Source organism: Sorex araneus, chromosome 9, assembly GCF_027595985.1.
Source record: "Sorex araneus isolate mSorAra2 chromosome 9, mSorAra2.pri, whole genome shotgun sequence".
In the NCBI taxonomy this organism is placed as follows: domain Eukaryota; kingdom Metazoa; phylum Chordata; class Mammalia; order Eulipotyphla; family Soricidae; genus Sorex; species Sorex araneus.
The window spans coordinates 68234143-68259050 of NC_073310.1; the positions used below are offsets into that span (position 1 = coordinate 68234143).

General features: G+C 63.2%; 2 protein-coding genes across 3 annotated transcripts in view; both read left to right on the forward strand.

The window, feature by feature from the left end:
• The window catches only part of IL2RA (interleukin 2 receptor subunit alpha), a 34823-nt gene extending 24741 nt beyond the window's left edge, over nucleotides 1-10082 (forward strand). The window contains exons 2-8 of the mRNA XM_055117887.1: nucleotides 2876-3067; nucleotides 3980-4087; nucleotides 5556-5771; nucleotides 6061-6168; nucleotides 7427-7495; nucleotides 7642-7714; nucleotides 9463-10082. Coding sequence (XP_054973862.1) covers nucleotides 2876-3067; nucleotides 3980-4087; nucleotides 5556-5771; nucleotides 6061-6168; nucleotides 7427-7495; nucleotides 7642-7714; nucleotides 9463-9487 — 791 coding nt within the window. The 3' untranslated portion in view covers nucleotides 9488-10082. The remainder of the gene's footprint in view (nucleotides 1-2875; nucleotides 3068-3979; nucleotides 4088-5555; nucleotides 5772-6060; nucleotides 6169-7426; nucleotides 7496-7641; nucleotides 7715-9462) is intronic.
• A 5501-nt stretch (nucleotides 10083-15583) lies between these two features.
• Nucleotides 15584-24788, forward strand: IL15RA (interleukin 15 receptor subunit alpha). 2 transcript variants are annotated; one of them, XM_055147114.1, is made up of 6 exons: nucleotides 15584-15736; nucleotides 19777-19971; nucleotides 21005-21103; nucleotides 22785-22817; nucleotides 23708-23783; nucleotides 24317-24788. In XM_055147114.1, exons 1-6 carry the CDS (start codon nucleotides 15625-15627, stop codon nucleotides 24420-24422), a joined length of 621 nt encoding a protein of 206 aa, XP_055003089.1. In that variant the 5' UTR covers nucleotides 15584-15624; the 3' UTR covers nucleotides 24423-24788. The 2 variants fall into 2 exon arrangements, with proteins under 2 accessions (XP_055003089.1, XP_055003090.1); XM_055147115.1 differs by lacking the exon at nucleotides 21005-21103.
• Nucleotides 24789-24908: the final 120 nt, after the last annotated feature.

Here is a 24908-nt window from a genome sequence, read left to right on the forward strand (position 1 = left end):
GCTTGGGGAGCCTGTGAACGGACCCCTCCCCTCCCCCTCCCCCTCCCCCTCCCCTTCTCCCTGCTCCCTCCCCTCCTCCTCCCTGCTCCCCCTCCCTCCCCCTCCTCCCCCTCCCCATCCTCCCCCTCCTCCCTCATTCCCTCCTCCCTCCTTCCCTCCTCCTCCCTCCACCTCCTCCCTTCTTCCCTCCCTTCCCCTCCTCCCCCTCCCCATCCTCCCCCTCCTCCCTCATTCCCTCCTCCCTCCTTCCCTCCTCCTCCCTCCACCTCCTCCCTTCTTCCCTCCTCCCCCTTCCCTCTTTCTATCTCCCTCCTACCTCTTCCACTCCCTCCTCCCCCTCCTCCCTCCTCTTATCTCTTCCCCTCTCCCTCCCTCCTCCCTCCTCTCATCTCCCTTCTTCCCCTCCCTCCTCCCCCTCCTCCCTCCTCCTATCTCCCTCTTTTCTCCTCCCTCCTTCCCCTCCCTCCTCCCCTCCCCCTCCATCCTCCTATCTCCCTCCTTTCTCCTCCCTCCTCCCTATTCCCATCTCCCTCCTCCCTCCTTTTGTCTCCCTCCTCCCTCCTCCCATCTCCCTCCTTCCATCTCCCTCTTTTCATCTCCCTCCTCCTTCCTCCCTCCTCCCTCTGCCATCTCCCTCCTCCCTTCCCTCCTCCCTCCCTCCTTTTTTTGGTATCCCTCCTCTCTCCTCCCTCCTGTCTCTTCCCTTTTCCTTCCTCCCTCCTCCCTCCTCCCTCCTCCTGTCTCTGCAGGTTTGCAGCAGACCCCAGTGCTCCTGTCACGACCCCACACTCTGAGGGATGAAACCATCTCAGACACAGTCACATCAGACTGAGGCCAAGAGGACAGAGAGAATCTGGGGGGGAGGCACTTGCCTCGTGCACAGCCGACCCCAGCTCCATCCCATCATCGCCACCAGGAGTGAGCCCCGAGCACAGAGCCGGGGGTAGCCCACCCCAGCAGACAGTCCCTTCCCTATGGCCCCGCCCCCTGGACAGCCCCAGGGCAGAGGGCTCAGGCCCAGATCTCTCTGGCTTCAGGCCGACCTGGAAAGTGTCAGTGTCTCCAAAGGACAGGGCCCACGAGGAAAGGAGAGGCAGGAAGAGTTTCTGGAACTTTCCCTCGTCCCCGTATGACCCTCTCGAATACCCACGCTCGAAGGGCCGCCCTGAGGCCGTTTGTCCCTTCAATACCGTTGGATATTCTGGCAACTTTGTATTTCAAAAGAGGATTTAGACCCAAAACTGTACGAAAAATGTGTTGGAGTTTTGTAACTGTTCTGAATTTACCTGCCAACTTAAATGATGAGGTAACTTCTTTGAAGGAAAAAAAAACAGGATTTTCCCATCAGGAGGATGCTACATTTCTCTACTTATTTAGAGCTTTCATTTATTTTGGCAATGTGCCATACTTTTCAGTTTAGGGATATTGCGAACTTTTGGTAAGTGAGTATTTTATGATTTTTTTGATACTACTAACCACGGCATTGCTTTAAATTTTGAATTTTCTAACATATTGCTCCCAACATAGGGAAACTAATCACAAATATTTTTCTCTATATTGAGATTGCACGGTTTCAGTTATTTTATAAGTCACTTGGTCTTTTTTCAGCATAAACAAGCGGATCTGGGCTGGAGCGATAGCACAGCGGGTAGGGCCTTGTACGCGACCAACCCGGGTTCGATTCCCAGCATCCCATATGGTCCCCAGAGTAATTCCTGAGTGCAGCCAGGAGTAACCCAGGTGCATCGCCAGGTGTGACCCAAAAAGCAAGAAACAAAAGCAAACAGCACACGCAGGTCTTCTGTGGACAGACTAGACCCGCTTCCTCGTGGAGGGTCCCACCAGGCGTCTGCGTCCCACCTTCCCTCTCGCCCCTCACCGGCTCTTCTGTAAGGCCCTTGTGACTCCAGCCGTGGTCACTCCCACACCTTTTCCTGCTGCCCTGTGCTTGACCCTCCCTTCAACGACACGAGTGTCGCTTCCTCTGCCGCTCCCTGGGCACCGTGAGGGTCTCGGCGGCTCTGAAGCTCCAGAAAGACCCTTCAGAACCGTCTCTACAGGTCGGGTTGCAGAATGTCTAGGAAGCCGGGCTCAGAGCCACGGCCGGCGGGGCCGCACTGCACGTGCAAGGGCCCTGCTGTGGTCAGGGCTGCCGGATGCCCCTGGCGTGAGGAGGTGTTTGGGGACTCCCGAGACTGTGACGGGTGGAAAGTGCCTGTTTCTTTGGGGATCAGAGGAAGGGAGGACCACACCCAGCTGTGTAAACCAGGGCTGACTCCTGGCTCTGTGCTCAGGGGACCCTCCGGGTTCTGTCTGTGGGGCTGGGAAGCCGGCCAGGCGGGCTGCATGCAAGGGCAGCGTCCGGCCCGCTGGCTCTCTCAGGCCTTCTTACCGGACATTGGATTGTGTGCGCTGCACGTTTCTCTAGAAATAACAGCCCCAAATTATTCATCCTGGAAAGCCTGACTATCCTTAATTCCCAGCAGCCCGTCTCCCAGATGGACTTCTGCCTCAGTTCCCTCCCGTGCCAGCCTCTACCCACTGCCTTTGCAAGGCTGAACTGCAAACGGTCCCTGACACACGGTTCCTAGGGTGCGGAGGTGGCCGCTCCGGTTTCTTTCTCGGAGGAAGAGAGACGTGTACGCCGGGGGGCCGGAAATATGGCTCAGTGGGCAACTGTGCTCGCCAGAGCTCAGTCCTCGGCCCCTGTGACCCACTGAGCACTGCTGGGAGTGACAGCCTGGACTGAGCACCCCGCCAGATTGGCCAGGCGTCCCCCAAGCCTGAGACGGGGAGAGCAGCCCGGGAGGGAGGGGCCGGCGGAGCCTGGCAGTGCCCGTGCCCTCTGCCCCTGACGTGCCCTTTCTTCCGACAGAGACAGAGTTCTGTGAGCCGCCCCCGGAGGTCAGGAACGCCGTGTTCAGCGTGTCCACTTACAAGAATGGCACCATCCTCAGCTGCGAGTGCAGGAGGGGCTTCCGCAGAGTCAGCGGCCGGCCCTTCATGCGCTGCGTCGGGGACGCCAGCGGTTCTGCGTGGGACAAGGAGTGCCAGTGTGTGAGGGCCTGTGAGTGACGGGCGGGGCCGGGGGCAGTAGGGCCCTGCTTGGGGCTGGGGGGGGGGGGCGGCCGGGAGCAGTAGGGCCCTGCTCGGGGCTGGGGGGGGCGGGCGCAACACCAAGATTCACAGGCCACCCCAGTTGCTTGTCCACACTGGTCCGGGCAGCCTCGCTGGAGGCCGAGAGACGGGGCAGGGCTCAGGCGCCTGCCCGGCACGTGGCCGAGCCCACCGGGTCCCCACACCGCAGGGCGCAGAGCTGGGCGTGTCGTCTGCGGGACGGGCCACAGAGCCAGGTGTCGGCAGACTCCTGTGGCCCCAGAGCCCTGAGCTCTGCAGACAGCCCCCGTGGTACTGTGGGGCCTTCCTGGCCCCGGCCCCCCGCGTCCCTTCCCTGCTGCAGGGACAGTGGACGGAGAGAGGTCGCTCCGGGCACCCCTCCCCCGCCGCGCCTGTCTCCCAGGCTCCCCCCTTGGCCCGGTGCCCTCCGGGCAACCCCAGGCTCAGCCTGGCACCAGGATCTTCAGCAGAGGATGCGGAGGAAGTTCTCCCATGCTGGGCACCGCCTCCCTCTAGCTCAGAGAAGACCAGGGTGCCCGTGGGCAGGCCCAGCTCAGCGCCCAGGCGCGGGCACCAACAGGCCCCAGAACAGACTCCCACATGGCACACAGATGCGCTGGCAAGCACAGGGCGTGCGGGGAACCACCTGGGTGTCCCGAGACTGCGAGCACGGCCGCGTCACGGGCACGGAGATGCCCACGGCCGCGCTGTGAGCACCCCAGGGCCGGGGCAGCACGTCTCGAACCCCAGGACCCCACCTCGAGGGCTCTGAAGGAGGGAAGGTGCACGCGGGCAGTGCTGGGGGCTCGGAGGCCGTGGCTGGCCCGAGCGTCTGTCCTGAGACTCCTTCTGCTCCCGCCAGCCCCCGGGAGCACGGGACGTGTGACACGCTCACCCGACGGGTACACGGGGCGGAGACACACAGCGGGGCATGGCCAGGCACAGCCCCCGGGCCTGGCCGACCTGTCAGGTAAGAGGAGCCGGCCTGTGGGCGTGAGCGGGTCCCCGGCGGTCCCTCGAGTATGCCCGTGGCAGGCATGTGCTGTGAGCCAGGCCTCACTCCCCCGGGCTCGGGGCTGAGCCGCGGGACTGGCATGCTCCCGGCACGCCCACCAGCCCCACCCAGCCTGCTTCCTCCCCGATGGTGCAGGGGCCACGTGTGTCCAAAGGGGCACGTGCCCAACCTGTCCCTCCAGGGCAGTGCCTGCCCCCCTCAGTCACTGACCCCAGCCCTCAGCTGCCACAACCAAGCCTCCGACTTCCTGTGGCCAGTGCCCCCCCTCAGCGGAGAGAGGGCCGTGACCTGCCTCCAGCTGTCTGCCCTGCCCCACTGACCACCCGCCCCAAAGAGTGGGGCCACCTGGTGCCCAGCAAAGTGCCTCCTACATAGATGTATGCACTTGGAGGATGGATGGGTGGATGGATGGATGGGTAGATGGATGGATGGATGGATGGATGGATGGATGGATGGATGGATGGATGGATGGATGGATGGGTGGGTGGGTGGACAGCAGATGGCAGGTGGATGTTGGATAGATGGCTGGTGAGCGTGTGGGTTCAGGACAGATGTATGGATGGACAGCGAAGGTGGGTGGATGGATGGATGGGTAGATGGATGGATGGATGGATGGATGGATGGATGGATGGATGGATGGATGGACAAATGAATGGATGGATGGCAGCTGGCAGGTGGATGGTGGATAGGTGTATGGTGAGTGGGTGGGTTGAGGACAGATATACGGACGGATGGTGAAGGTGGGTGGATGGATGGTGAATAATAAATGGAGGGGAGGGTGAGTGGATGGGTGGTGATGGATGAATAGTGGGTAGACGAATGGTAGATGAACGGATTAAGGATGGATGTATGGATAGTGCATGGGTGGATGGTGGGTGGATGGGTGGGTGGGTGATGGATGGGTGGATGGTGGATGGTGGATGGATGGTTGGGTAGTGGCTGGGTGGATGGTGGGTGGGTGGCGGGTGGGTGATGGATGGGTGGATGGTAGGTGATGGATGGTGGATGGTGGGTGGGTGGCGGGTGGGTGATGGATGGTGGATGGTGGGTGATGGATGGTGGATGGTGGGTGGATGGTGGGTGGATGGGTGGGTGGGTGATGGATGGGTGGATGGTGGATGGTGGGTGGATGGATGGGTAGTGGCTGGGTGGATGGTGGGTGGATGGTTGGGTAGTGGCTGGGTGGATGGTGGGTGGGTGGCGGGTGGGTGATGGATGGGTGGATGGTAGGTGATGGATGGTGGATGGTGGGTGGATGGTGGGTGGGTGGCAGGTGGGTGATGGATGGGTGGATGGTGGGTGGTGGCTGGTGGCTGGTGGCTGGGTGGATGGTGGGCAGCCGACGGAGGGTGGGTGGATAAACACAGAGGGAGGCCAGGGAAGAGGCTCTCCCGCCGTGCCTGGGACACTCCTCCTGCCCCAGGCCACTGCGGAGAGCCCCCGCCCTGGGAACATGAGGGGCCCCAGAGGACGTACCACTTTGTGGTGGGGCAGGAGCTGCACTACAGGTGTGCCCCGGGCTTCGGGGCCGGCTTGAGGGAGCCCGCCAGGAGCGTCTGTGAAAAGAGCTCTGGGGAGACCCGCTGGACCCCACCACAGCTCGCCTGCGAGGGAGACGGGGGGCGCGGCCCACTCCCAGGTAAGCCTCGCGTGCGTCCCTGGCTCTGGTCAGGGCTGGGGGTGGGCGGGGCGGGGAGGGGCTCCCGGTCTGGGCCAGTGCCCCGGGCTGGTGGCAGCAGGCGTGGCCTGAGCTGTTCCCGGCCCACACAGAAGCCAGGAGTGCAGGAACGTGGGCTGGGCCCCACCGCCCTGACACGCGTGTGGGGAGCGTGTCTTCCCGGGTCCTGCCGGCAGCGGGAGGCGCTTGGCTGTGCGGGGGAAGGAGACTCAGCCCGCTGCAGCCCGAGCGTGACGCCCTCTCTCCCCAGGAGACAAACAGCCTCCCCCAGACGCCCCGGGGAGCCGCACCGCCTGCCCGCCCCCCTCGGCGGGGGCCCCCCCGGAGACAGCCGAGCCCGAGCCGGCAGGGACGGCAGGTACGGCCGGGAAGCCCCACCTCTGTGTGCCCAGAGGCATGATTCCACCTTGTGTTTTGTTGGGGGGTCCCAGCGGTGCCCGGTCAGGGTGGTCTCGCTCCTCCTCAGCCCGTGCCCCGGGGCATCCCTGAGGCCCTGTCTGGGCTCTGGAGAAGAAGCTGCTGTGGGCAGTGTGGGGAGGCCTGACCTGGGGCCCTGGGGCCGCCAGGAACAAAGAAACTTAGAGAGACAGAGATGGGGTTGAGCTGAGTGGGGAAAGAGCAAGTGAAGAAGGAGCCTGGGTCGGGCTCGCGCCTGGGAGGGAGAGGGGCCAGGAACCGTCTCTCAGTCGTGGAGGTGCCTAGAGCCGCCTGCTGGGTCACGCGCAGTTTCCACTCAGTGAAAACCTTACTTTAGCGAGCACTTTATTCTGACAAGGCCACACTGGTGTGTGGCCCCAGCCGGCTGCCCCCCAGGGGACACCTGTGGGGGTGGGGGCCGTGTGACCGTGGAGAGTAGCTCGGACTTCAGGCCGACAGGGACGGGGGTCGTGCAGAGACCAACTGTGACTCTGAACTCCCTAAACTTACGTGCTGGACCCCAACGGCGGGCCCATCTAATTTTGTCTGTGCTGTTTTTTCAAAAAAGAACATGTTAGGGGCCCGCAGAGAGAGTACAGTGGGTGGGGCACTGCCCAGGTTCGATCCCTGGCACCCCACAGGACCCCCCGGACCCCACCAGGAGTGATCCTTAGGCACAGAGCCAGGAGGGAGCCCTGAGCACTGCCGGGTTATGACCTCAAGTCAAAAACCAAAAATTAGTAGCACTGTCACACTGTCTCCTGTTGTTCATCGATTTCCTGGAGCGGGCACCAGTGACGTCTCCATTGTGAGACTTGTTACTATTTTTGGCGTATTGAATACACCACAGGTAGCTTTCCAGGCTCTGCCGTGCGGGCAGGATACTCTCGATAGCTTGCCAGACTCTCCGAGAGGGATGGAGGAATCGAACCCAGGTCGGCCGTGTGCAAGGCGAACGCCCTACCCACTGTGCTATTGCTCCAGTCCCAAAAAATAGTAATTTTTAAAAACGTTTAAAATTGTTTAAAATTGTTTAAAAGCTTGATCATGAAATCCTGAGGTGAGAAAGAGGTGTGTGTGCCTGAGGCCTAGCTGCCCAGGGACCCCCGTGTGGCCAGCAAGTGTGGACAGAGGAGGGGCAAGGCTGAGGGTCCCCGCAGGCCCCAGTTGGCCAACACCCAGGTTCCTTTCTCTCACAGAGCCCTCGGCACACACCGGAGCCGCTGTGACCGCCGAGTGGCCGTCACCCGTCAGGCATCTGACAGCAGGTGGGCAGTGCCCGGCCGGGCAGTGTGGGCCCCCTCCCTCCCACTGGGCTCCACCCCCCTGCCCACCCCGCCTCCTCCCGGGAGCCCAGTGCTAAGAGCCCGGGGGGACTGGGGGGACGCATGGAGCTGACCCCCGTCTGCCACAGCCGCCTACTGCGCGCTCCCGCTCCTGCTCGCCGGCGTCCTGCTCCTCGGCGGCCTCGCGTGGCAGCGCAGGTGGTGAGTGTGGCCCCTCCCCTGCCGCCACAGGCGCCCCGACCCCGCAGAGCTGCTCAGGGCCCCCACACACACACACACAGCCTGGCCGACAGCCCCAACAACACCAGAGCCCTCACACTTGAGGAGGAGAGTGCTCCCAGAGCACAGACTGACCCGCCCCCGGGCCAAGTCAGATGCCCGAGAACCACAGCCCCCCCCCCTGCCACCTTCTCCCTCACACACACTCACACGCTCACATACTGCCACACACAAATACTCACACGATCACACACAATCACACATACTGTCACACACTCACACGATCACACACAATCACACATATACTCACACTCTGTCACACACACTCATGTACACACTCACACATACACTCACACTACACTCACACACTCAGACATACCCTCACACACACACTCTCACAACCAGACACTCTTACACATATACTCACACGCACACATACCCTCAACACACCCACTCTCACACATCCAGATACTCTCACACATACATCACACTCACACACACCCTCACACACACATTCATGCACACACTCTCCCACACTTAAACACACAAACCACAGGGACCCGCGACGTCTCTCTGGAGTGCCTGCCCCGACATCTGGGCACCTTCTGGCCAACCCTGACGTTGGCGTCCCCTGAGGCCCACGAAAGGCACAGCCCACGCCTCCCACAGCCGACTGAAAGACGCCCCCGAGTCAGCACTCGGCAGACCCTGCCCTCTCCCCGCGCCAGCCTGTGTCCGGGCCTTGCCCTGTCTGGCGACTGTGACAGACGCCAGGAAAGGGAAGCGCATGCAGGGTCCTGTCAGCCCCGTCCCCAGCTCCCAACCTGAGCCGGCACCTCCTAGTCTGTCCTGGGGCTTGTGAGAACACACACACTCATGCCTCACACAAAGGGATGAAGTTGTTTATCCTGACCCTGTGCGAGAGAACGCCCAGAATTACAATCCCGGGGACACACATGCACACACGTACACACATGTGCGTGCACACACAAGCACGCACACACACATGTGCACATGCACACACATGCACACACATGCGCTGCGCACACAAGCACACGTGCACACATATATGCATGCATGTGCACACACTCACATGCATGCAGACACGCACGTGCACACATACACGTACACACACAAGCACAAGCACACGTGCACATGCATGCACACATGCTATGTAGCACACACTCATGCATGCCCACATGTGCACGCACGCGCGCACACACGCACACACACTGCCCTGGCCCAGAGCAAGTCCCCGAGTTCCAAAGCCTTCTGCCTGGAGTGGAAAGCCATCCGAGGGTGCCCTCTAGTGGACAGATCAAAATCCTTACAGAAATGCCCCCGTCTTCCCCGTGTGGTTTTCAGGCCAATTAGCTGAATCAGCCTGCAATTGGTCATCGGCTGAGCTGACCCTCACCCCCTCCAGACCACCCATCGGATTTTTAGGACTTTCATGAGTGGCTTGGAGCAGAGTCCTGATTACACGTGTGAGGACATGCAGCCTTGCCGTGAGATTAACAGGCCTGAAACATGCCCGTGAAGCCAGCGCCAGCCACCTTGTTGCTGTGACCACGGGCTACGCTTCCGTTGTCCTCGGGGTCAGGGAGCCTGCTGCAGCCCCAGTGAGGGAGTGGGCTCACGTGCAGGGCGCCCTCCCCCCGTGGGACCCAAGGCAGGGGCGAGGCTGCACTTCCAGGGTGCACCGTGACCGTGGCTCTGTGTTGGGACAGGAGGAAGATGAGAGGAACCATCTAGGCCGGGAGGACCCGGGACGCCAGACTCTTCCAGGAGGCCTTCAGGGTTCTGCCGGATCCTGTGCTCTGAAGGTCCACCCGCCCCCGCCCCAGAGGCACCGTGGAAGTGTGACCCCGGGGGTTCCGGGCACCCTGTCGGCTTCCTGGGTTCATTAAAGCTCCTTGGAGAGGATCCCTCGACATTCTGAGTCAGCGTCCGCTCCCCACGCCTGCTGGCCCTGCCCCTCGCCCTTTCCCAGTCCACAGCAAGCCCCCTGAGACCCGGGACCCAGTGCCAGAAGCCCGCGCTGCTGGGCACTCGGGGCCCAGGTTGGTCCCAGGGGCCATGAGGCCACAGCCCGAGCCTCAGGAGGGGAGCCCCTCCACAGACAGGCCGAGCCAGGTGACCCAGAAGGATGTCCCTCCCTCGCTCCGGGAAAGGCTTGGGTATTTAAAAGGCTTTACTCGGGCTGACGCCAGAAGCTGTTTGGGGACAGCATCAGCTCCTTCAGGCCTGGGCTCTCTGGGGCTATGACAGACGAGGTTCTGGATCAGGGCTGCTCCAACTATGTTATCACAGACACACAACGCACACATGTCCAAGGAGACATCCTAAAACCCGGGTTACAGAGCAGCACGATCAGTGCGGAAGGAGAGGGGGAGGGAAATGGGAGGGAGGAAGGATGGAGGGAGGAAGGAAAGAAGGAAGGAAAGGAAGGAAGGAAGGAAGGAAGGAAGGAAGGAAGGAAGGAAGGAAGGAAGGAAGGAAGGGAGGGAGGGAGGGAGGGAGGGAGGGAGGGAGGGAGGGAGGGAGGGAGGAAGGGAGGAAGGGAGGAAGGAAGAAAAGAAGGAAGGAAGGAAGGAAGGAAGGAAGGAAGGAAGGAAGGAAGAAAAGAAGGAAGGAAGGAAGGAAGGAAGGAAGGAAGGAAGGAAGGAAGGAAGGAAGGAAGGAAGGAAGGAAGGAAGGGAGGGAGGGAGGAAGGAAGGAAGGAAGGGAGGGAGGGAGGGAGGGAGGGAGGGAGGGAGGAAGGAAGAAAAGAAGGAAGGAAGGAAGGAAGGAAGGAAGGAAGGAAGGAAGGAAGGAAGGAGGGAGGGAGGGAGGGAAGGAAGGAAGGAAGGGAAGGAGGGAGGGAGGAAAGGAGGGAGGAAGGGAGGAAGGGAGGAAGGAAGGAAGGAAGGAAGGAAGGAAGGAAGGAAGGAAGGAAGGAAGGGAGAGAGGGAGGGAGGGAGGGAGGGAGGGAGGGAGGAAGGACGGGAGGAAGGAAGGAAGGAAGGAAGGAAGGAAGGAAGGAAGGAAGGAAGGAAGGAAGGAAGGGAAGGAGGGAGGGAGGAAGGGAGGGAGGAAGGGAGGAAGGAAGGGAGGAAGGAAGGAAGGAAGGAAGGAAGGAAGGAAGGAAGGAAGGAAGGAAGGAAGGAAGGAAGGAAGGAAGGAAGGGAGAGAGGGAGGGAGGGAGGGAGGGAGGGAGGAAGGGAGGGAGGGAGGGAGGGAGGGAGGGAGGGAGGGAGGGAGGGAGGTAGAAGATTTCAGGGACCAGGTGAAAGTCGGGGAAGGCGACCCAAAGGGCCTCAACCTGTCAGCAACTGCTTAGTGACCCCCTGTGTCGGGGCTGTGCCGAGGGGGTCGGGGAGGAGCTCTGAGGCTGGGGCTCATGCTTGCATGTGAGGGCCCCAGTTCCATCCACAGCACCCGATGGTCCCCTGAGCACCAACAGGTGTGGTGACGAAAACAAACAATAAAACCCACAGCTGAGAACATGTTTCTGACACAATTGAGGGTGTGTCCAGGGACCAGAGAGGCCCACTGGGTCACTTCGCAACCCCTCCCCGCCAACTCCCGCTAGAAACATCAGCTTCTGCGACGTGGGTGTCAAAGTTCGAGTTTGGTTTATCTTCGTAACATCTGTGTTCGCAAATCAGCAGGCTCCAATCCCACAGGCCCGCGTCCTGGAGCGAGTGAGGGAGCAGTTCTGAGCACAGACTCAGTCAGGAAGGGCGGGGAGGCCCATCTGCGTGGGAGAAGCGTCCTCTGCCCTCCCAGGATAACATGGTCCCCTAGTACGCTCACCCCACCCACACACGACATATCTGTGTCTGGGAAAACTAAGTGTAAGAGAAGTCTCGGAGAGCACGAAGAATTTTAACCCTACTTATGTTCCTTTAGTAAAAAAGAACTGAGGCCAGAGTGGAAGTCGAGCGGGTTGGCTGCTTGCCGCACATGTCAGCCTTGGCTGATCCCGGCATCCCATATGGCCACCCGAGCACTGCCGGGAGTGAGCAGAGTCAGAAGGAACCCCTGACTGCTGTGGCCTGAAAACAACAAAAAATAAACTGCACTGAGTGATATTAGGAGGGGGACATTGACATTTTGTTCCGTGATGATTTACCTTCCCCCTCCTTCTCTTACGAGGGGACTTTTCAGAAGCTGCATGACGCTATCATCACTGAAGAGACTGGGGGAACTCACTACTGTCATTCACAGATTTAATACACAATATGTTCAACGCTCATTGGCTTCAGTTTGTTGCCACTTTGGCGGGAAATTAACTTACCTGTGCATCTCCTGCGGGTCCTGCTGTACCCGCCGTGCGGGCACGGGAGCCACAGGCCTGGGCTGGTTGCAGAGCCTCCCCCAAAGGGGAAGTGCTCATGCAAACACACACCAACGTGTTTCCAGTGGGAAACGGGAGCAGACTAGCACCGGGGGCTGGCAGCTGGCCGGTGCGTTGCCGCAGAGGCCTGGGAGACACCTGCACTTGGAGCAGGGGCAGCCCTGGGCACAGCCAGCTGTGCCCCCAAATCACCACGAAGGAACCAGTTACCCAGCACTTTCAGGGTGCAAGCAGACGCTCAAGTCAATGCGTGTTTCGCTTCCATAAGTATCACCTGGAATAATTTTCCATCCTGGAGATAAACTGTTTTATCGACCAGATAAAGCCGCGTGGCGTCCCTGTGCTCTCTCAGCTACCGGCTTACTCAGCGCCCGAGAATGAGGCCATTTGCTTGCAGTGCCCCAAATTGAGGGTTCACGTGGGGATTCTCTTATCAGATGATGCTTTTTGACTAAGAATGGGGACGCCAGGACAAGGCGTGCAGATTTCTGAGCTGGTCCGAGCCTGTTTCTCCCCGTCCAGTGTGGGGTGTGGTGGAAATGTCTCTTCGCACAGCTCTGCCCGGCCCCGCCTTGGGAGCTGCCTTCGGAAAGGCAGGGGCAGGGGCCACACCAGCTTTCGAGCACTGTCCTAGGGAACCATGTGGCACCGAGCTGCAGCTAACAGCAAATCCAAGCCCTTGCTCCACCCAGCCGCCTCCCCAGGAACCCTGCTTTTGCTCCGAGTTCCCCCTCTGCTGTGTTCACCCCAAACCAGTTGAAGCTCGGTGCAGGGCGGCTGGGAGCCGCAGGCTTGGTCACTGCAGACAATCACGCTTCTTCCGCCTCCAGCCTCCTCCTGGCTCAGCGAGGCCTCGTGTCTCCTGGCCCGTGTCCAGGGGTGGAAGGTCAGGGCGGGCGCTCTCGGCCCTAGAACCACGAGCCGGCCCGAGCTGCTCACGGGCAGGGAGGAGGGTGAGGGCCCAGAGGAAGGTGAGGTTGGGCAGGAGTGCACGGCAAGCGGGGCGAACAGCAGGGGTGGCCTGAGGCGAGCGCGGCTGCCTCGCGGCCTGCGCCAGGAGCCCGGCACAGCGCGGAGACACAGTGCTGGCGAGCGACCCGGCCTGGGTTCCAGCCGCAGACTCTGGCTCGGCAGGCGAGCGACCCGGCCTGGGTTCCAGCTGCAGACTCTGGCTCGGCAGGAAAGGGCGAGGGCGCTGGGGACACCAGCGAGGCCCAGACCTGGCGCCTGCAGCAGCTAGGACAGGCGCCGTGGACACAGCGCCCAGCCAGCGGCTGGCCGGGGCCCCAGGGTGGCCCCAGCAAGGTGAGTAAGAACGAAGTCCATGGTGCTCTGGACCCCAGCAGGGGCACCTCGGGAGACCCGAGAGGCCCCGGGCAGCTGCTTCTTGTGCTGGGGAGGAAAGGAGGAAACCCGGGCGTCCTGCAGAGCCGCGGAGGCAGCAAAGCGGACAGGGTGGGGCCACAGTACACGCAGCCCAGCGGCTCCCGTCAGTCCCTCCAGCCTCGCCACCCCCCGCCCACGGGAGGACGCCCCAGGTCCCCAGCAGCAAGGCGGGCCTCGGGAGCCCCTCGAGGAGGACCTGCACTCCCACCTGACGGACACGCCGAGGGGCCGCCTCCGCCCAGGACGACAGGGCGCTGGAGACTGCCCCCTCCCTCGGGACGCACGGCTTGTCCACTCTGCCTGGGAAACCCCTTTCCGGAACAGGCCCGTGGGAACCGACGGAGCTGAGGGAGGAGCTGGGTGCCAGCACCCGGTTCCCAGCCGAGCCCCACCTGGAGGGGCGTGACTCACTGCTTCTGCCTGGAGGGCTTGTCCCTCTGGGCAGGGTGACAGGGTGGCGCCCTGTACACGGTGCCCACCTGGGGGAGGGCCCTTGACCACTGTGCCCACACACATGTGGTGACGCGGGTGGGCCCACAGGGGCACCTGGGCTGCAGTGGGCTGTTCTGAGGCTCGAACGTGGGCCCCAGATATGTCGGGAACGATGCTACCGTGGCCTCCGTATATTTTCACAGAGAGTTTTGCAGGAAGCGTCTGGAAACTGAAACTGAGCGACTGGAGACGTTCTTCACTGAGTCCATCCTTGCAACTGGCTCTCTGCCAGCTGGGCTTGGCAGAAGGATGCTGCCTCCTCACCCCCTCGGACACATCCATGTGGAAACTCCCCGAGCCGCTCCCTCGCCCCTGACAAGGTGATGGGGATTCCGTCTGCAACTCCCATGGCTGGTCAGTGAGGGGACCTTAGGAGATGGCCCGTGTGGCCGCGGCACACCGCCAAGAGCCTTCAAAGGGGACAAGTCCTTGGGGCTGGAGTGATGGGCAGTGGGCAGGGCGCTTGCCTTGCACATGGCTGACCAGGGTTTGATTCCCAGCATCCCATATGGCCCCCTGAATGCCATCAGAAGTGATCCCTGAGAATGGAGTCAGGGTGACCCCTGAGCACGACTGGGGGTGGCCCCAAATCAGACAAACCAAACAGTACGGTGGACAAGTATAGGAATGTGCCAGGAACGTGGGCGGCAGCTGGAGAAGGCAAGCAAGTCGCCCTGTCTGTGTCCTGGTACCGCAGCTGAGTGCAGGCCAGGCCACCTGCCCTCGGGCAGCACCCCCCACCCCGTGTGGGTACCTCAGGGGAGTGCCTGTAGGGACAGATGGGACAGCTGCTGGCACCGCCAGGCGTGGGTCACTCCCCGCTGTCTCCCTGCCTGGCACCCTGCCAGAAGGAACTGGAGCTCTAGCCCAGTTCCCAGAGGGCCTTGCTGTCCACCTGGACTCAGCGGGAGCCTGGAAGGACTGGGTCACACCCGCGAGAGCAGGGCTGGAGGGCCGAGCTGAACCGTCTGCTGCTCAGAGACGCTGCCGAAAGAAGGGTGGGTGGGGGCAACGGCTAGGAAAGCTTCCGGGAACTGGAATTTTTACCAGGACACAGGACAGACTGTTGATTTGGGCTGACCGGCTGCAGGGCACCAGGGCGACTGACCCAATAGCCATCATCCCTGGAGGAAGGCCGCTGAGACAAGCCCAGGTCTGTCTCAAACAGCACCAGCTGGCCGGACGTCCCTGTGTTGAGAAGGGGGGACACTCAGGTGTGGGTCAGAGGTCCCTCTCCCCAGGGGCAGCTCCCGTTTCCCTCCCACATCCCGGATTTTGCGCCCCCTTTCAAGCGAGAGCCCCAGGAAGAAGGATGGACACAGCCACAGGGGCTAGCTGGGGAGGGGAAGGGGTCCCTTCTGCTACCCCTCCTCCGACTAGGAACAAGGCGCGGGGAGAAGCCCCAGGACTGACTCGGGGCTGCTCGGTTCTTGGAAAGGTGCAGGCGGCGCCGCCCACGGCGGGGCCTCCCGGGGTCCGGGTCGGAGGGCCCGGGAGGGCAGGGGCTAGGGGCCCCGGCAGGGGCGCTGAGTCACGGGCCGTCCCCGCTGCTCGGGGGCTAAAGCAAAAGCGAAAGCGAAGGCGAAGGCGACCGGCGAGGCCGCGCCGCGCCCGCCACTCCCCGGCCTGAGTCCCCGCGCGCAGGGCCCGGCGGGCGCGTCCCAGGCGGGCCATGGGCCCCGCGGGGCTCCGGGTGGACGCGCGTCGCGGGCTGTCGCTGCCGCTGCTGCTGCTGCCGCCGCCGCTGCTGCTGCTGCTGCTGCTGCTCCCGCCGGCGGCGCCGGGTAGGAGCCGCCACCACGGGCTCGGGGCGCGCTTCACGGCGACGGGCAGGAGACGAGAGCGCCGCCTGGGGACACACAGAGAGGAGCGCGCGGGGCTGGAGGGCGCGGGGCAGTCGGGGACGCCCCGAGGGGGGCGCGCGGGGCTGGAGGGGGCGTGGGGCACCATCTGGGAACGCACAGAGGGGAGCGCGTGGAGCTGGTGGGCGTGTGGGCAGTCGGGGAACGCACCGAGGGGAGCCTCCGCGCGGGGCAGTCGGGGACGCACCGAGGGGGGCGCGCGGGGCTGGAGGGCGCGGGGCAGTCGGGGACGCCCCGAGGGGGGCGCGCGGGGCTGGAGGGCGCGGGGCAGTCGGGGACGCCCCGAGGGGGGCGCGCGGGGCTGGAGGGCGCGCGGCGCTGGGGCGGGTTGCACACCTGCAAAGCGGAGAGACGGGGCGGGGCGGGCGAGCCCGCGCCCCTCCCGGGCACGGGATGAGGTTGGGGACAGGACTTGGTGTCTAGCGCGTCCACCCCGGAGAGAAACGGTCAGGCGTGCGCCCGTGGAGAGAGGACGCGGCCTCCGTCCGCCTCAGCGATGCGTCTCCGTCTCTGGGCTATCAGGGATTCCGGTGGGGGCGGGCGCGATGCCGCAAACCTCCCACCGAAATGCGCTGGTGCAGGGGGCCCCAGCAGGGGCATCCGCCCTGTCGGGAGCGGAGGATGGGGCGGGGGCCGGGGCGCCTCCCAAGGTGAAAGTGAAAGGCCCAATCCCTCCAGCCCCGCCTGCGGCTGTCCAGCTGGCTCTCAAGGGCGGGGCCAGGGGCAGCGTGACCCAGGGCTCGGTCTCCAGTGCTCTGTGGGCTGCTGTAGGCGACAATGTGACTAGGGTACCATTGTCCAGGGAAGCTGACTTCCCAGGCGCTCACTAGTGACCATCCCTGGGCAGGAAGGCCTGGCTCTGCTCGCTGCCTCTGCGCCCCGCCCACTGGGCTGCAGGTGGGAGCTTTGCACCAGGGGGTCCATAGGATCCTCGCTTCCTGGTTTCTTTGTCTCCAAGTGGTAGTGCCGGGCGCCAGGTGATGAGTCCTCACAGGTGAGCCCCAGCCCCCTCCTTGTGCCCGTGGCCCCCATGCCCCTGCACAGCTGCACACGTGCTTGCACCCACAGGGTGTCGCCTCTCTGGGCACAGAGCTGGCCCAGGGTGCCAGGGGCATGTTTGGTTTGGTACCAGGCAGCCAGTGCCAGGCCTCCCCTTCCGGAGCATGCCGCGTCACATCTCGGGCTCCATCTCTGCCCGCTTTCTGGAGGGAACACGGACCTCCAGCGCCGCGTCACTCCCGCCTGTGGCAGGGCGTGGGCCCCAGTGTGTGGCTTACTAACGCTGCCCAGCGTGCCCAGGGCTCACGTGCCACCCAGGCTCTCGTTCCGTGAATTGGAGTTACCTACAGGACGCTTTTGTGCCTTTGGGGGTGGGGGAGGGGCCACACCGGCAATGCTCGGTCTCACCCCCGATCTGTGCTCGGGGATCACACTGGTGGGCTTGTGGGAGTGTATGTGGTGCTGGGGGTCACACCCGGGCCGGCTGTGGGCCGGAGAAGCGCCCTACCCGCTGTACATCCGTCGCTCTGGTTCATGTCATCAACATGTCTAAACCAACTTTCAGAACTCCTGAAATATTCGCTTTACCGAAATATTTTATTTTGTATTGAAAACCAGTTTTATTGAGCTGTTATCACTTTGTTCAGACACTGATGGCAAACGGTCAGTTGGCAGGACTGGGGAGATGGCCCTGAGGCCTGGAGCACGTGTGGCCTCCTGAGGATTGCCACGTGTGTCTCTCTGCACCAGCCCACCCAAAAAAGATACAAATCTAAATAGACAAAACACAAGATTTGAGGCCAGGGAGAAAAGCCCAAGAGCCCCGTCCTTGCGTGTCAGAGGACCAGCTCTGGTGTGGTGCAACACGCGGCCAGAGCGGGGAGTGGCCCCGAGCACGCCTGGCTGGCCGCTTACAAACATACCCACTTGTTTCCAAGGTCTGTGGGGGCCTCCGGAGGGAATGGAGTGGGGAGCTGGGCCCTGAGCAGCCAGGTGAGCTGTGGGGGCAGTGCGGGACGAAGGGGAGTGCAGCCCAGTGGGTAGTGAGAGGCCTGGGCACACCTCCTCATGGGCCTTCCAGCATGCCAGGATTTCTCTCTCCTGTCCTCAGCTCCCCCACCACAGGCCACAGTCAGGACCTAAGGACTAAGGCTGCGGTGAATTCGCACTGGGAGGCGCAATGGTCAGTCTTCAAGAAGAGAGTGGACGTGTTAGGGTCAACGGCCTGGGGACAGGTGTCTGCACAGCCGTCTGGCGGGAGAGGGTGCCAGGACTGCTGTGGGCTAGTGGGCTCCGTGTGGGCGGGGGTCACGTCCCTGTGGGCCCCTTTCCAGCATGGCGCGGGCTCTGAAGCGGGGGAAGGAAAGGCTGGTGGCTCCTGGGACTGACTTTGAACTCTGCGCAGGCCTCTGGGCCAGGGGACTCACTTGAGACTGCAAGTCACAGAGAGCAAGTGATTCACCGCCCTGAGGTGCAGAGGTGGTCCCGCACGCTGTTTGCGGGGGCCTTGGAGAGGCTCCCTCATGCCTTTCCGTGATCTGCCCACTGCGACTGGTCCTCTCCAAACCACTGGCAGCCGCAGGCAGGAGGAAGCGTGCAGGGGTGAAGGCACTTGCTCACCTTCTGGGGAGAATCCCTGTACAGACTCGGTTTGACCGTCCCAGGAAGGCTTCTGGCTGGGACTGGGGGCGCCTCCCCATTTCCACACTGCACCCCTGTTCGCCTGGTGAGAAAGCCAAAGCTCTGTCTCTCAGTTGTTGTAGCTCGTAGGAAAAGGCCTGACGCCTCCTGGTCTCACTTTTTTTTTTTTTTTAATTGGATCACCGTGAGAACAGTTACAAAGCTTTCAGGTTTGAGTCTCAGTCATACAATAATCAAACACCCATCCCTTCACCAGTGCACATGTTCCACCACCGAGAACCCAGTACACCTCCCCACCCCCCACCCTGCCTGTGTGGCAGATGATTTTCACTTGACTCTCTCTTTACTTTGACTACATTCAATTTTCGAAAGAAAACCCACTATTATTATTTGAAATTTCCCCCAACAATCAGACCTGCTGAAAAGGCATCATTAGATCATTTGTTTTCTATTGCTGGTAATGAAGAGCACATGATGTCGCACGGCCGCAACAGCAGCCACACGGTTTTGGAATTCTGGTATTTTATTTTATTTTATTTTTTGCTTTTTGGGTCACACACAGCAGTGCACAGGGGTTACTCCTGGCTCTGCACTCAGGAATCACTCCTGGCAGTGCTGGGGGACCATATGGGATGCTGGGAATCGAACCTGGGTCAGCCGAATGCAAGGCAAACGCCCTACCCGCTGTGCTATTGCTCCAGCCCCCGAATTCTGGTATTTTAGTAATTAAGTCCAGAGGTATTTCTGCCAGCAGCCGCTGCGTTCCGAGATTGGTTTGTGTGCCTCTGGGATCATGGCCGTTCAGGAGCGGAGGAGCTGTACGTGGGCGGCCGCTCAGGGTCCCGTTTGGGCGGGAAGCAGGGCCGGTTCTGCATCCCCCCAATCGCGAGATTCCCCGAGCGCCCCGTCGCTGCAAGCTCCTACCTCTCTGTCCACTTGGCACTGAAAGGTGGGGGTCGCCATGCCGCCGCAAAGGGGAAAAGGCCGAGGGACAAGACCCTTCCCCTCCCGGGGCTGCACGGGGCCAGGCTCACTTTAGCACCGCTTCCACATGGAAGTGACATTCCTGCATGGGTGAGATGCCCAGGGCCAGCCCGCAGACAGTGCCCTCAAAATGGGGGGGGCATCCTGCAGTTCGCTTCCCCCTGGGCACAGCCCCTTCCCGCGGAGAGCAGTGGGCAGCCCGGGGGCTGTGGGTGAGTGTGGGGCCAACCGCTGACCTGGCTGGGGAGACGGCTGGGGGAGCCCCGCAGTACCACCCAGAGTGACCCCCAAACAGAGCACAGCTGTTGGCTGCCTGTTCACCATCGTGTCCACTCCAGGTGTCACCTGCCCCCCGCCCACTGCCATTGAACACGCGGACATCCGGGTCCGGAGTCACCGCCAGGGCTCCAGGGAGAGGTACGCGTGTTACTCGGGCTTCAAGCGCAGAGCCGGGACGTCCAGCCTGACTGAGTGCGTGTACAACGAGACCACGGGCACCGCCCGCTGGACCAGGCCCACGCTCCAGTGTATCCGTAAGTGGCCCCACTGGCGCTGAGGGCCGAGGGCAGCCGTGTGGCTGAGCACGCCTGTGTGCTCCCGGGCGGCTCCTGGGGAGACCGGAGGGGGCGGAGTGACCCGAGCCCCCAGCTCCGTGTGTGGATCCCACCGGACCGGGCGAGGGCCTGATGCAGCACTGTCCTGCAGACTCGGTGGGCAGGAGTCACAAGCTCGACTCTCTACAGGAAGTGGCCACGCGAGCTGGTGTCCCCAGCGTCCTGCTGTCCCGAGGGCTGTCCGCGGGGAGCTTCCCCTCCTCTCCAGCCCTCGGCTGTGTGGACTCACCACAATCACTTTTTTGTTTGTTTTCAGCGCTACCCCTGGTGGTGCTGGGGCTCTTCTGACTTGAAAGGGGTCCCTCTTTGCTGTGTTCAGGGGGGAGCTGGGGACCGGGCACGCAACGGCAGGGACAGAGGCCGTGACCCCTGCTGCAGAGCCGGGCTCCATCCTTTAGCCCTGCCCTGGCCCCGGTAACTGTCCACAGTCGTGAGGGGGAGGAAGCCACCGGCCGGGGGGGCAGTGGCATTCCCAAGAGCTGAGCCCCTTCTCCAGGGCCAGGCGTGTCCTGGGCAGGCTCTGGGCTTCCTCCTAGGATTGCCCTGCGCCCCCCCGCAGGGGAGCAGGTGACAGGCTGTTTTCAGGAAAGGAGAATCAGACCTGCTCTGTCTCGGGGCAACACCCAAAGGTGCTCAGGGAGCCATAAGTGGTGTCGGGGAGTGAACGGGGTCGGTCATGTGCAAGGCAAGAGCCTCCTCAGTGCTCCGCACTTCAACCCCGACCTTCTTTCAGAATCCGGTGCTTTGGATGGAGGCTGCCAGAGTGGGGCTCAGAGCATGAGGACGTAGTTTGGGGTCTGGGCTTCCCACCTGGAAGCCTGAGCAGGGGCTGAGCTGGGCGGGGCGGGGACAGGCGCAGTCCACACTGCCCAGTCCCTGGGAACGGACACGACTCCCCCTCGCTGAGACCACCGGCAGTCACCCCCCAGTGCTGCGGTTCTCCTCTCTCTAGGCGACCCCTCCCTGGCTCCGCGCCAGCCGCCCTCCACCTCCACGGCAGCACCGGCTGCGGTGACCACCGAGCCGCAGAGCCCCTCCCCCCCCGGGAAAGGTAGGTGAAGCCCAGAGAAGGGATGGACAGGGCTGGCCTTCCTGCAGGCAGAGGCGTGGCCAGTGCCGTGGTCGGCACCCAGGCGGCACAGCTTCCGGCCTGCCCCCGGGAGTGGCCATGTGCTGCAAAGAAGGTCCCGCCCTGTCCATCGGTGGTCATCGTGACCGTCCTTCCCAGCTCCCAAAGGGGGCTGCCCCACCTCCAGGGCGCCTCAGTGGCAGATTGGTCCTGGAGCCCCCAAAACGGGCCAGTCCACTGATAAAGCGAGTCAGGGTGCCAGCCCAGAGGAACTGACCTCTGGAGTCACTGGGGAGACACCGAGGGCGCCCAGAGAATGGTCCTTGGGCCAGAGCGTGGCCCAGTTAGTTACCTGCTCGGCATGTAGAAAGTCCTGGAAATTCCCAGCACTGAAAAAAATTTTTTTTAAATCAAATAAATACAAAACCTGTTTTTTGCTTGGGCCATACCCAGCTGTGCCAGAGCCCTCCTGGCGGTGCTCAGGACCGTGTGACACGGGATGCCGGGGATCGAACGTGGGTCCCCTCTGGCCCCGACAAACACTTTCTCGCTGAAACGTGGAGTCCTCAGTGAGCCGTTTCCCCGCAAGCCCGCGGACACGCCACTCAAACTGAGCTGAGCTGCGGCCCCAGTCTCCGCTCACGCCAGCAGCCCCCGCCAGGAGCCCTGAGGATCTGGACCCAGGGCCACCCTGAGCGTCAGCCCGAGGCGCCCACCCCCGCCTGGCCCTTCCCGTGACCTCTGGTCCCGGCTGGGGAGCACTGAGGGCCACCACCTAGTCTGGGCCACGCGAGGCACTATTGGCAGCAAGCAGGGTCCCGAGATCCGTGTCCCGCAGGGCAGGGAAGGAGCCCAGGAGCAGGGCCGAAGGTGCCTGAGGGCTGTGCTCCGGGAAGAGGCCAGCCAGGCACCTCAGCCCACCCCCAGGCCAGGCCAGACCCGGCCGCCAGCTCCCCTGATGTCAGAGGTTCGAGTGGCCCGTCCAGAACTACCGTTCGCATCTCTGGCAACTGGTGCTCTGGCCTCGTGTTCTGGTCCCCGGTGAGCACACCTGGGCCTGCCAGCGCCGTGGACTGGCCTCTGCCGTGAGTGCCGAGCACACAGGCCTTGCCGGGAGACTGTCCTGGGGACAGGGACATAGGCAGGCGCGTGAGCTCGGCCTCGGGCAGGCCTGAGCACCAGAACCCTCGTGTCTTCGCTGCCGGAGATGCCTCCTGCCCTTCCCGAGGCGACGGCAGTGGGGCTCCTGTGCTAGTGACCAGCCCGGTCTGCGGAGCCTGCGGGGGCGGGGGTCGAGCAGGCGCCCTGCCCTCCGGCAGGTCAGTGTGGGGAGGAGGCTGGGCTGGGCAGTGCAGCCCCGGCAACCTGCCCCACGTACTGCTGCTGGCCGGAGGGGAGTCGTGGCCAGCTCGGCAGTGGCCAGGCCCACTGCTGCAGGATGCGTCCTCCCTCTCACTGCCCGGTGTCGGGGCCAGGGGCGCACAGGGCCTGGGACCCAGCCTGCCTGCTTTGGCCACCGCGAGTGTGGCCGACAGCCCAGTCTCGCTGGCCTGAGAAGATGGGGGCCGCGGTGGAGGGGGCAGGACCCCGGGCCCCTCCTGCTCCCTCTAGAACGAGTACTTAAGGCCCTTGCCGTGACCCAACTGTGGTTTCTTCTCTGCAGATGTGCCCAGGTACGATGCCACCCGTGTCAACAGTAAGTATTCCTGTGTGCCAGGCCCGGCGTGGGGTGGGGGGTACTGGCCCCACACCGTCCTGCAGCCCCGCACTCTCAGAGATGTCCATCTTCAACAACCCAGAAGCCCAACTCTGCCCCCACTCCCGTGGGCAGGAGCGGCCCCGTTTCCTCCTCAGCAGGGTCCCTGCAGAGTGCCCCTGACTGGGTGGGAAGGGGGTCCGTGACATCTGGAGAGAGTCCCCACAAGCACTGCTGCGTGCACCCCTGGGGTCACTGAGCACAAACAAGAGTGACCGCCCCCCCAAAACTTATGACTAAAATGAAAACAAAGTCACCCCCCACCCGCCAGGTGGACAGGAGGGTCCCTAGCCGAGGTGGCCCTGCCAGACCACCCCTGCACGTCCCTCTCGGCCAGTGTTGTCCCGTGTAACAGGTCATCGGCCTTGTGTGTTCTAGGGGCACGCCTGGTGCATCCTGCTTGCTTGGGATAAATTCCCCCAAGGGAATTTAGGGTCACGGGGCCGCACTCCTCGTCCCTCTGCTGCCGGCCGGGTGCAGGGTCTGGGGTCCCGGCTGTCTGGCTCTCCTTGGCGGAGGATGGGTGACGGCAGCAGGGAGTGTCACAGGACCGAGGGGCCGACTGGAGTCGGTCGCAGAGTCCCACCTCCACCAGAGACCGGTCTGCGTACGTGGCCCCTCTCGCCAGGCCCAAAGGGGCTGCAGTGGACAGGGTTAAGGGGGCAGGGGGCAGGCCGGTCTCCAAGGCCCGGCTGGAGGACACTGAGGGGAGGCCCTGGCCTCTGCCTCCCTCCCCCGGCCTGGCTCTCGCACTCACTCGGGAGGCATAAACCAGGGGCGGCAGCGTGGAGGGGTCGCCGGGCACCTGCCGCAGCCACCTCTCCCCCCAGGGCTGCTGTCGGCCGCTGCTCCCTTCCTCGTGCTCTGCGGACTGGGGCTGCTGTGTGCCCTGTGCTGGTGGCGGAGGTGAGTGGCCAGGAGCCCGTCCCGGGGAGGGGTGCTTCTCCCCCGTCTGTCACCAGCTGGGTGGCCTCAGCCCTGCCCTGGCGCAGCCACCGAGGCAAGACCCCTGCAGTGGGCCTCGGCCTTCCTGCCAGCAAAGCACTCTGGGCCCAGAGCCAGAGTCCAGGGAGGGGCGCTGGCCCGGTTCAACCCGGGACCTGCTGGGTGTGGCCCCGTACAGGGAGCTGTGGGGAGCCTGCTTGGGGCCTCGGTGCTCCGGGCCCTGACCCGTCCCAAGCTGCTTATTGGGAAGAGCTGTCTTCCGGCCTTCTAGGAGCTTCCAGAAGCTTCTAGGTGCTTCCTCCCTGCCACAGCCCCACTCCGGCTCCTGGCTCAGCTGTCCTCCTGGCCAAGGGTGCTCCACGGCCACCCCAGCCGTGACCCAGGCTGGTGCTGGAAGCTCTCGTGAGACCTACAACCTCCCTCCCCCGCAGGCCACTGCCTGCTAGGCCGGGCCTCGTGCGGGCCCGGCACTGCTGTGACTTCTCTGCCCACAGGCGGGGGTCCGGGCCCCGGACTGTTGCAACAGAGAGTCCAGAGGAGCTGCCCATGACGGGGCCACTCCACGGAGCAGAAGAGGAGCCTGGGAGCCGCCCGCCCTAGCCCGGCCCCCAGAGGCAGCAAAATGAAACGTGTTTCCACGCAAGGCGCCAGAGGCCCACCCGCGGGGTCTACGAATGGCGTCCACCGTCTGCTTCTCACGCTCCCTCGGGGCCACCCCACAGCGGCCTCAGGCGAGGCCAGGCTCAGCGAGGAGCTGCCCACAGTGACCCGCGGGCACCTGCCACTCCACAGTGCCCGCTGGACCCACGGACCCTGACGGCCCCCGGGTGGGCCAAGGCTGTGCCCGCCCGCCTCTGCCAGCCGCGTCCGGGAAGGCTGAGGCAGGAGGTGGACGTGGGTCCAGGTGCGCTGAGACGCAGCTCCCAGGCGAGTCTGGGACTCTGGGGCCACACGCTGCCACCTGGCCCTGTCCCTCACGTGTCTGCGCTGGAACAGCAAGCCGGGCCACCGCGCTGTGAGGAGGCCGTGATCCCAGGTCTCCTGTCCCGAGAGGACGTCCCGGCATGGGGGCCCAAGGCCACGGGT

Coding starts and splice junctions, on each gene's coding strand:
- IL15RA (XM_055147114.1), top strand. CDS start 15,625: ATGGGCCCCGCGGGGCTCCGGGTGGACGCGCGTCGCGGGCTGTCGCTG. Junction 19,972..21,004: donor GCCCACGCTCCAGTGTATCC/GTAAGTGGCCCC, acceptor TCCTCTCTCTAG/GCGACCCCTCCCTGGCTCCG. Junction 21,104..22,784: donor CCCCTCCCCCCCCGGGAAAG/GTAGGTGAAGCC, acceptor TCTTCTCTGCAG/ATGTGCCCAGGTACGATGCC.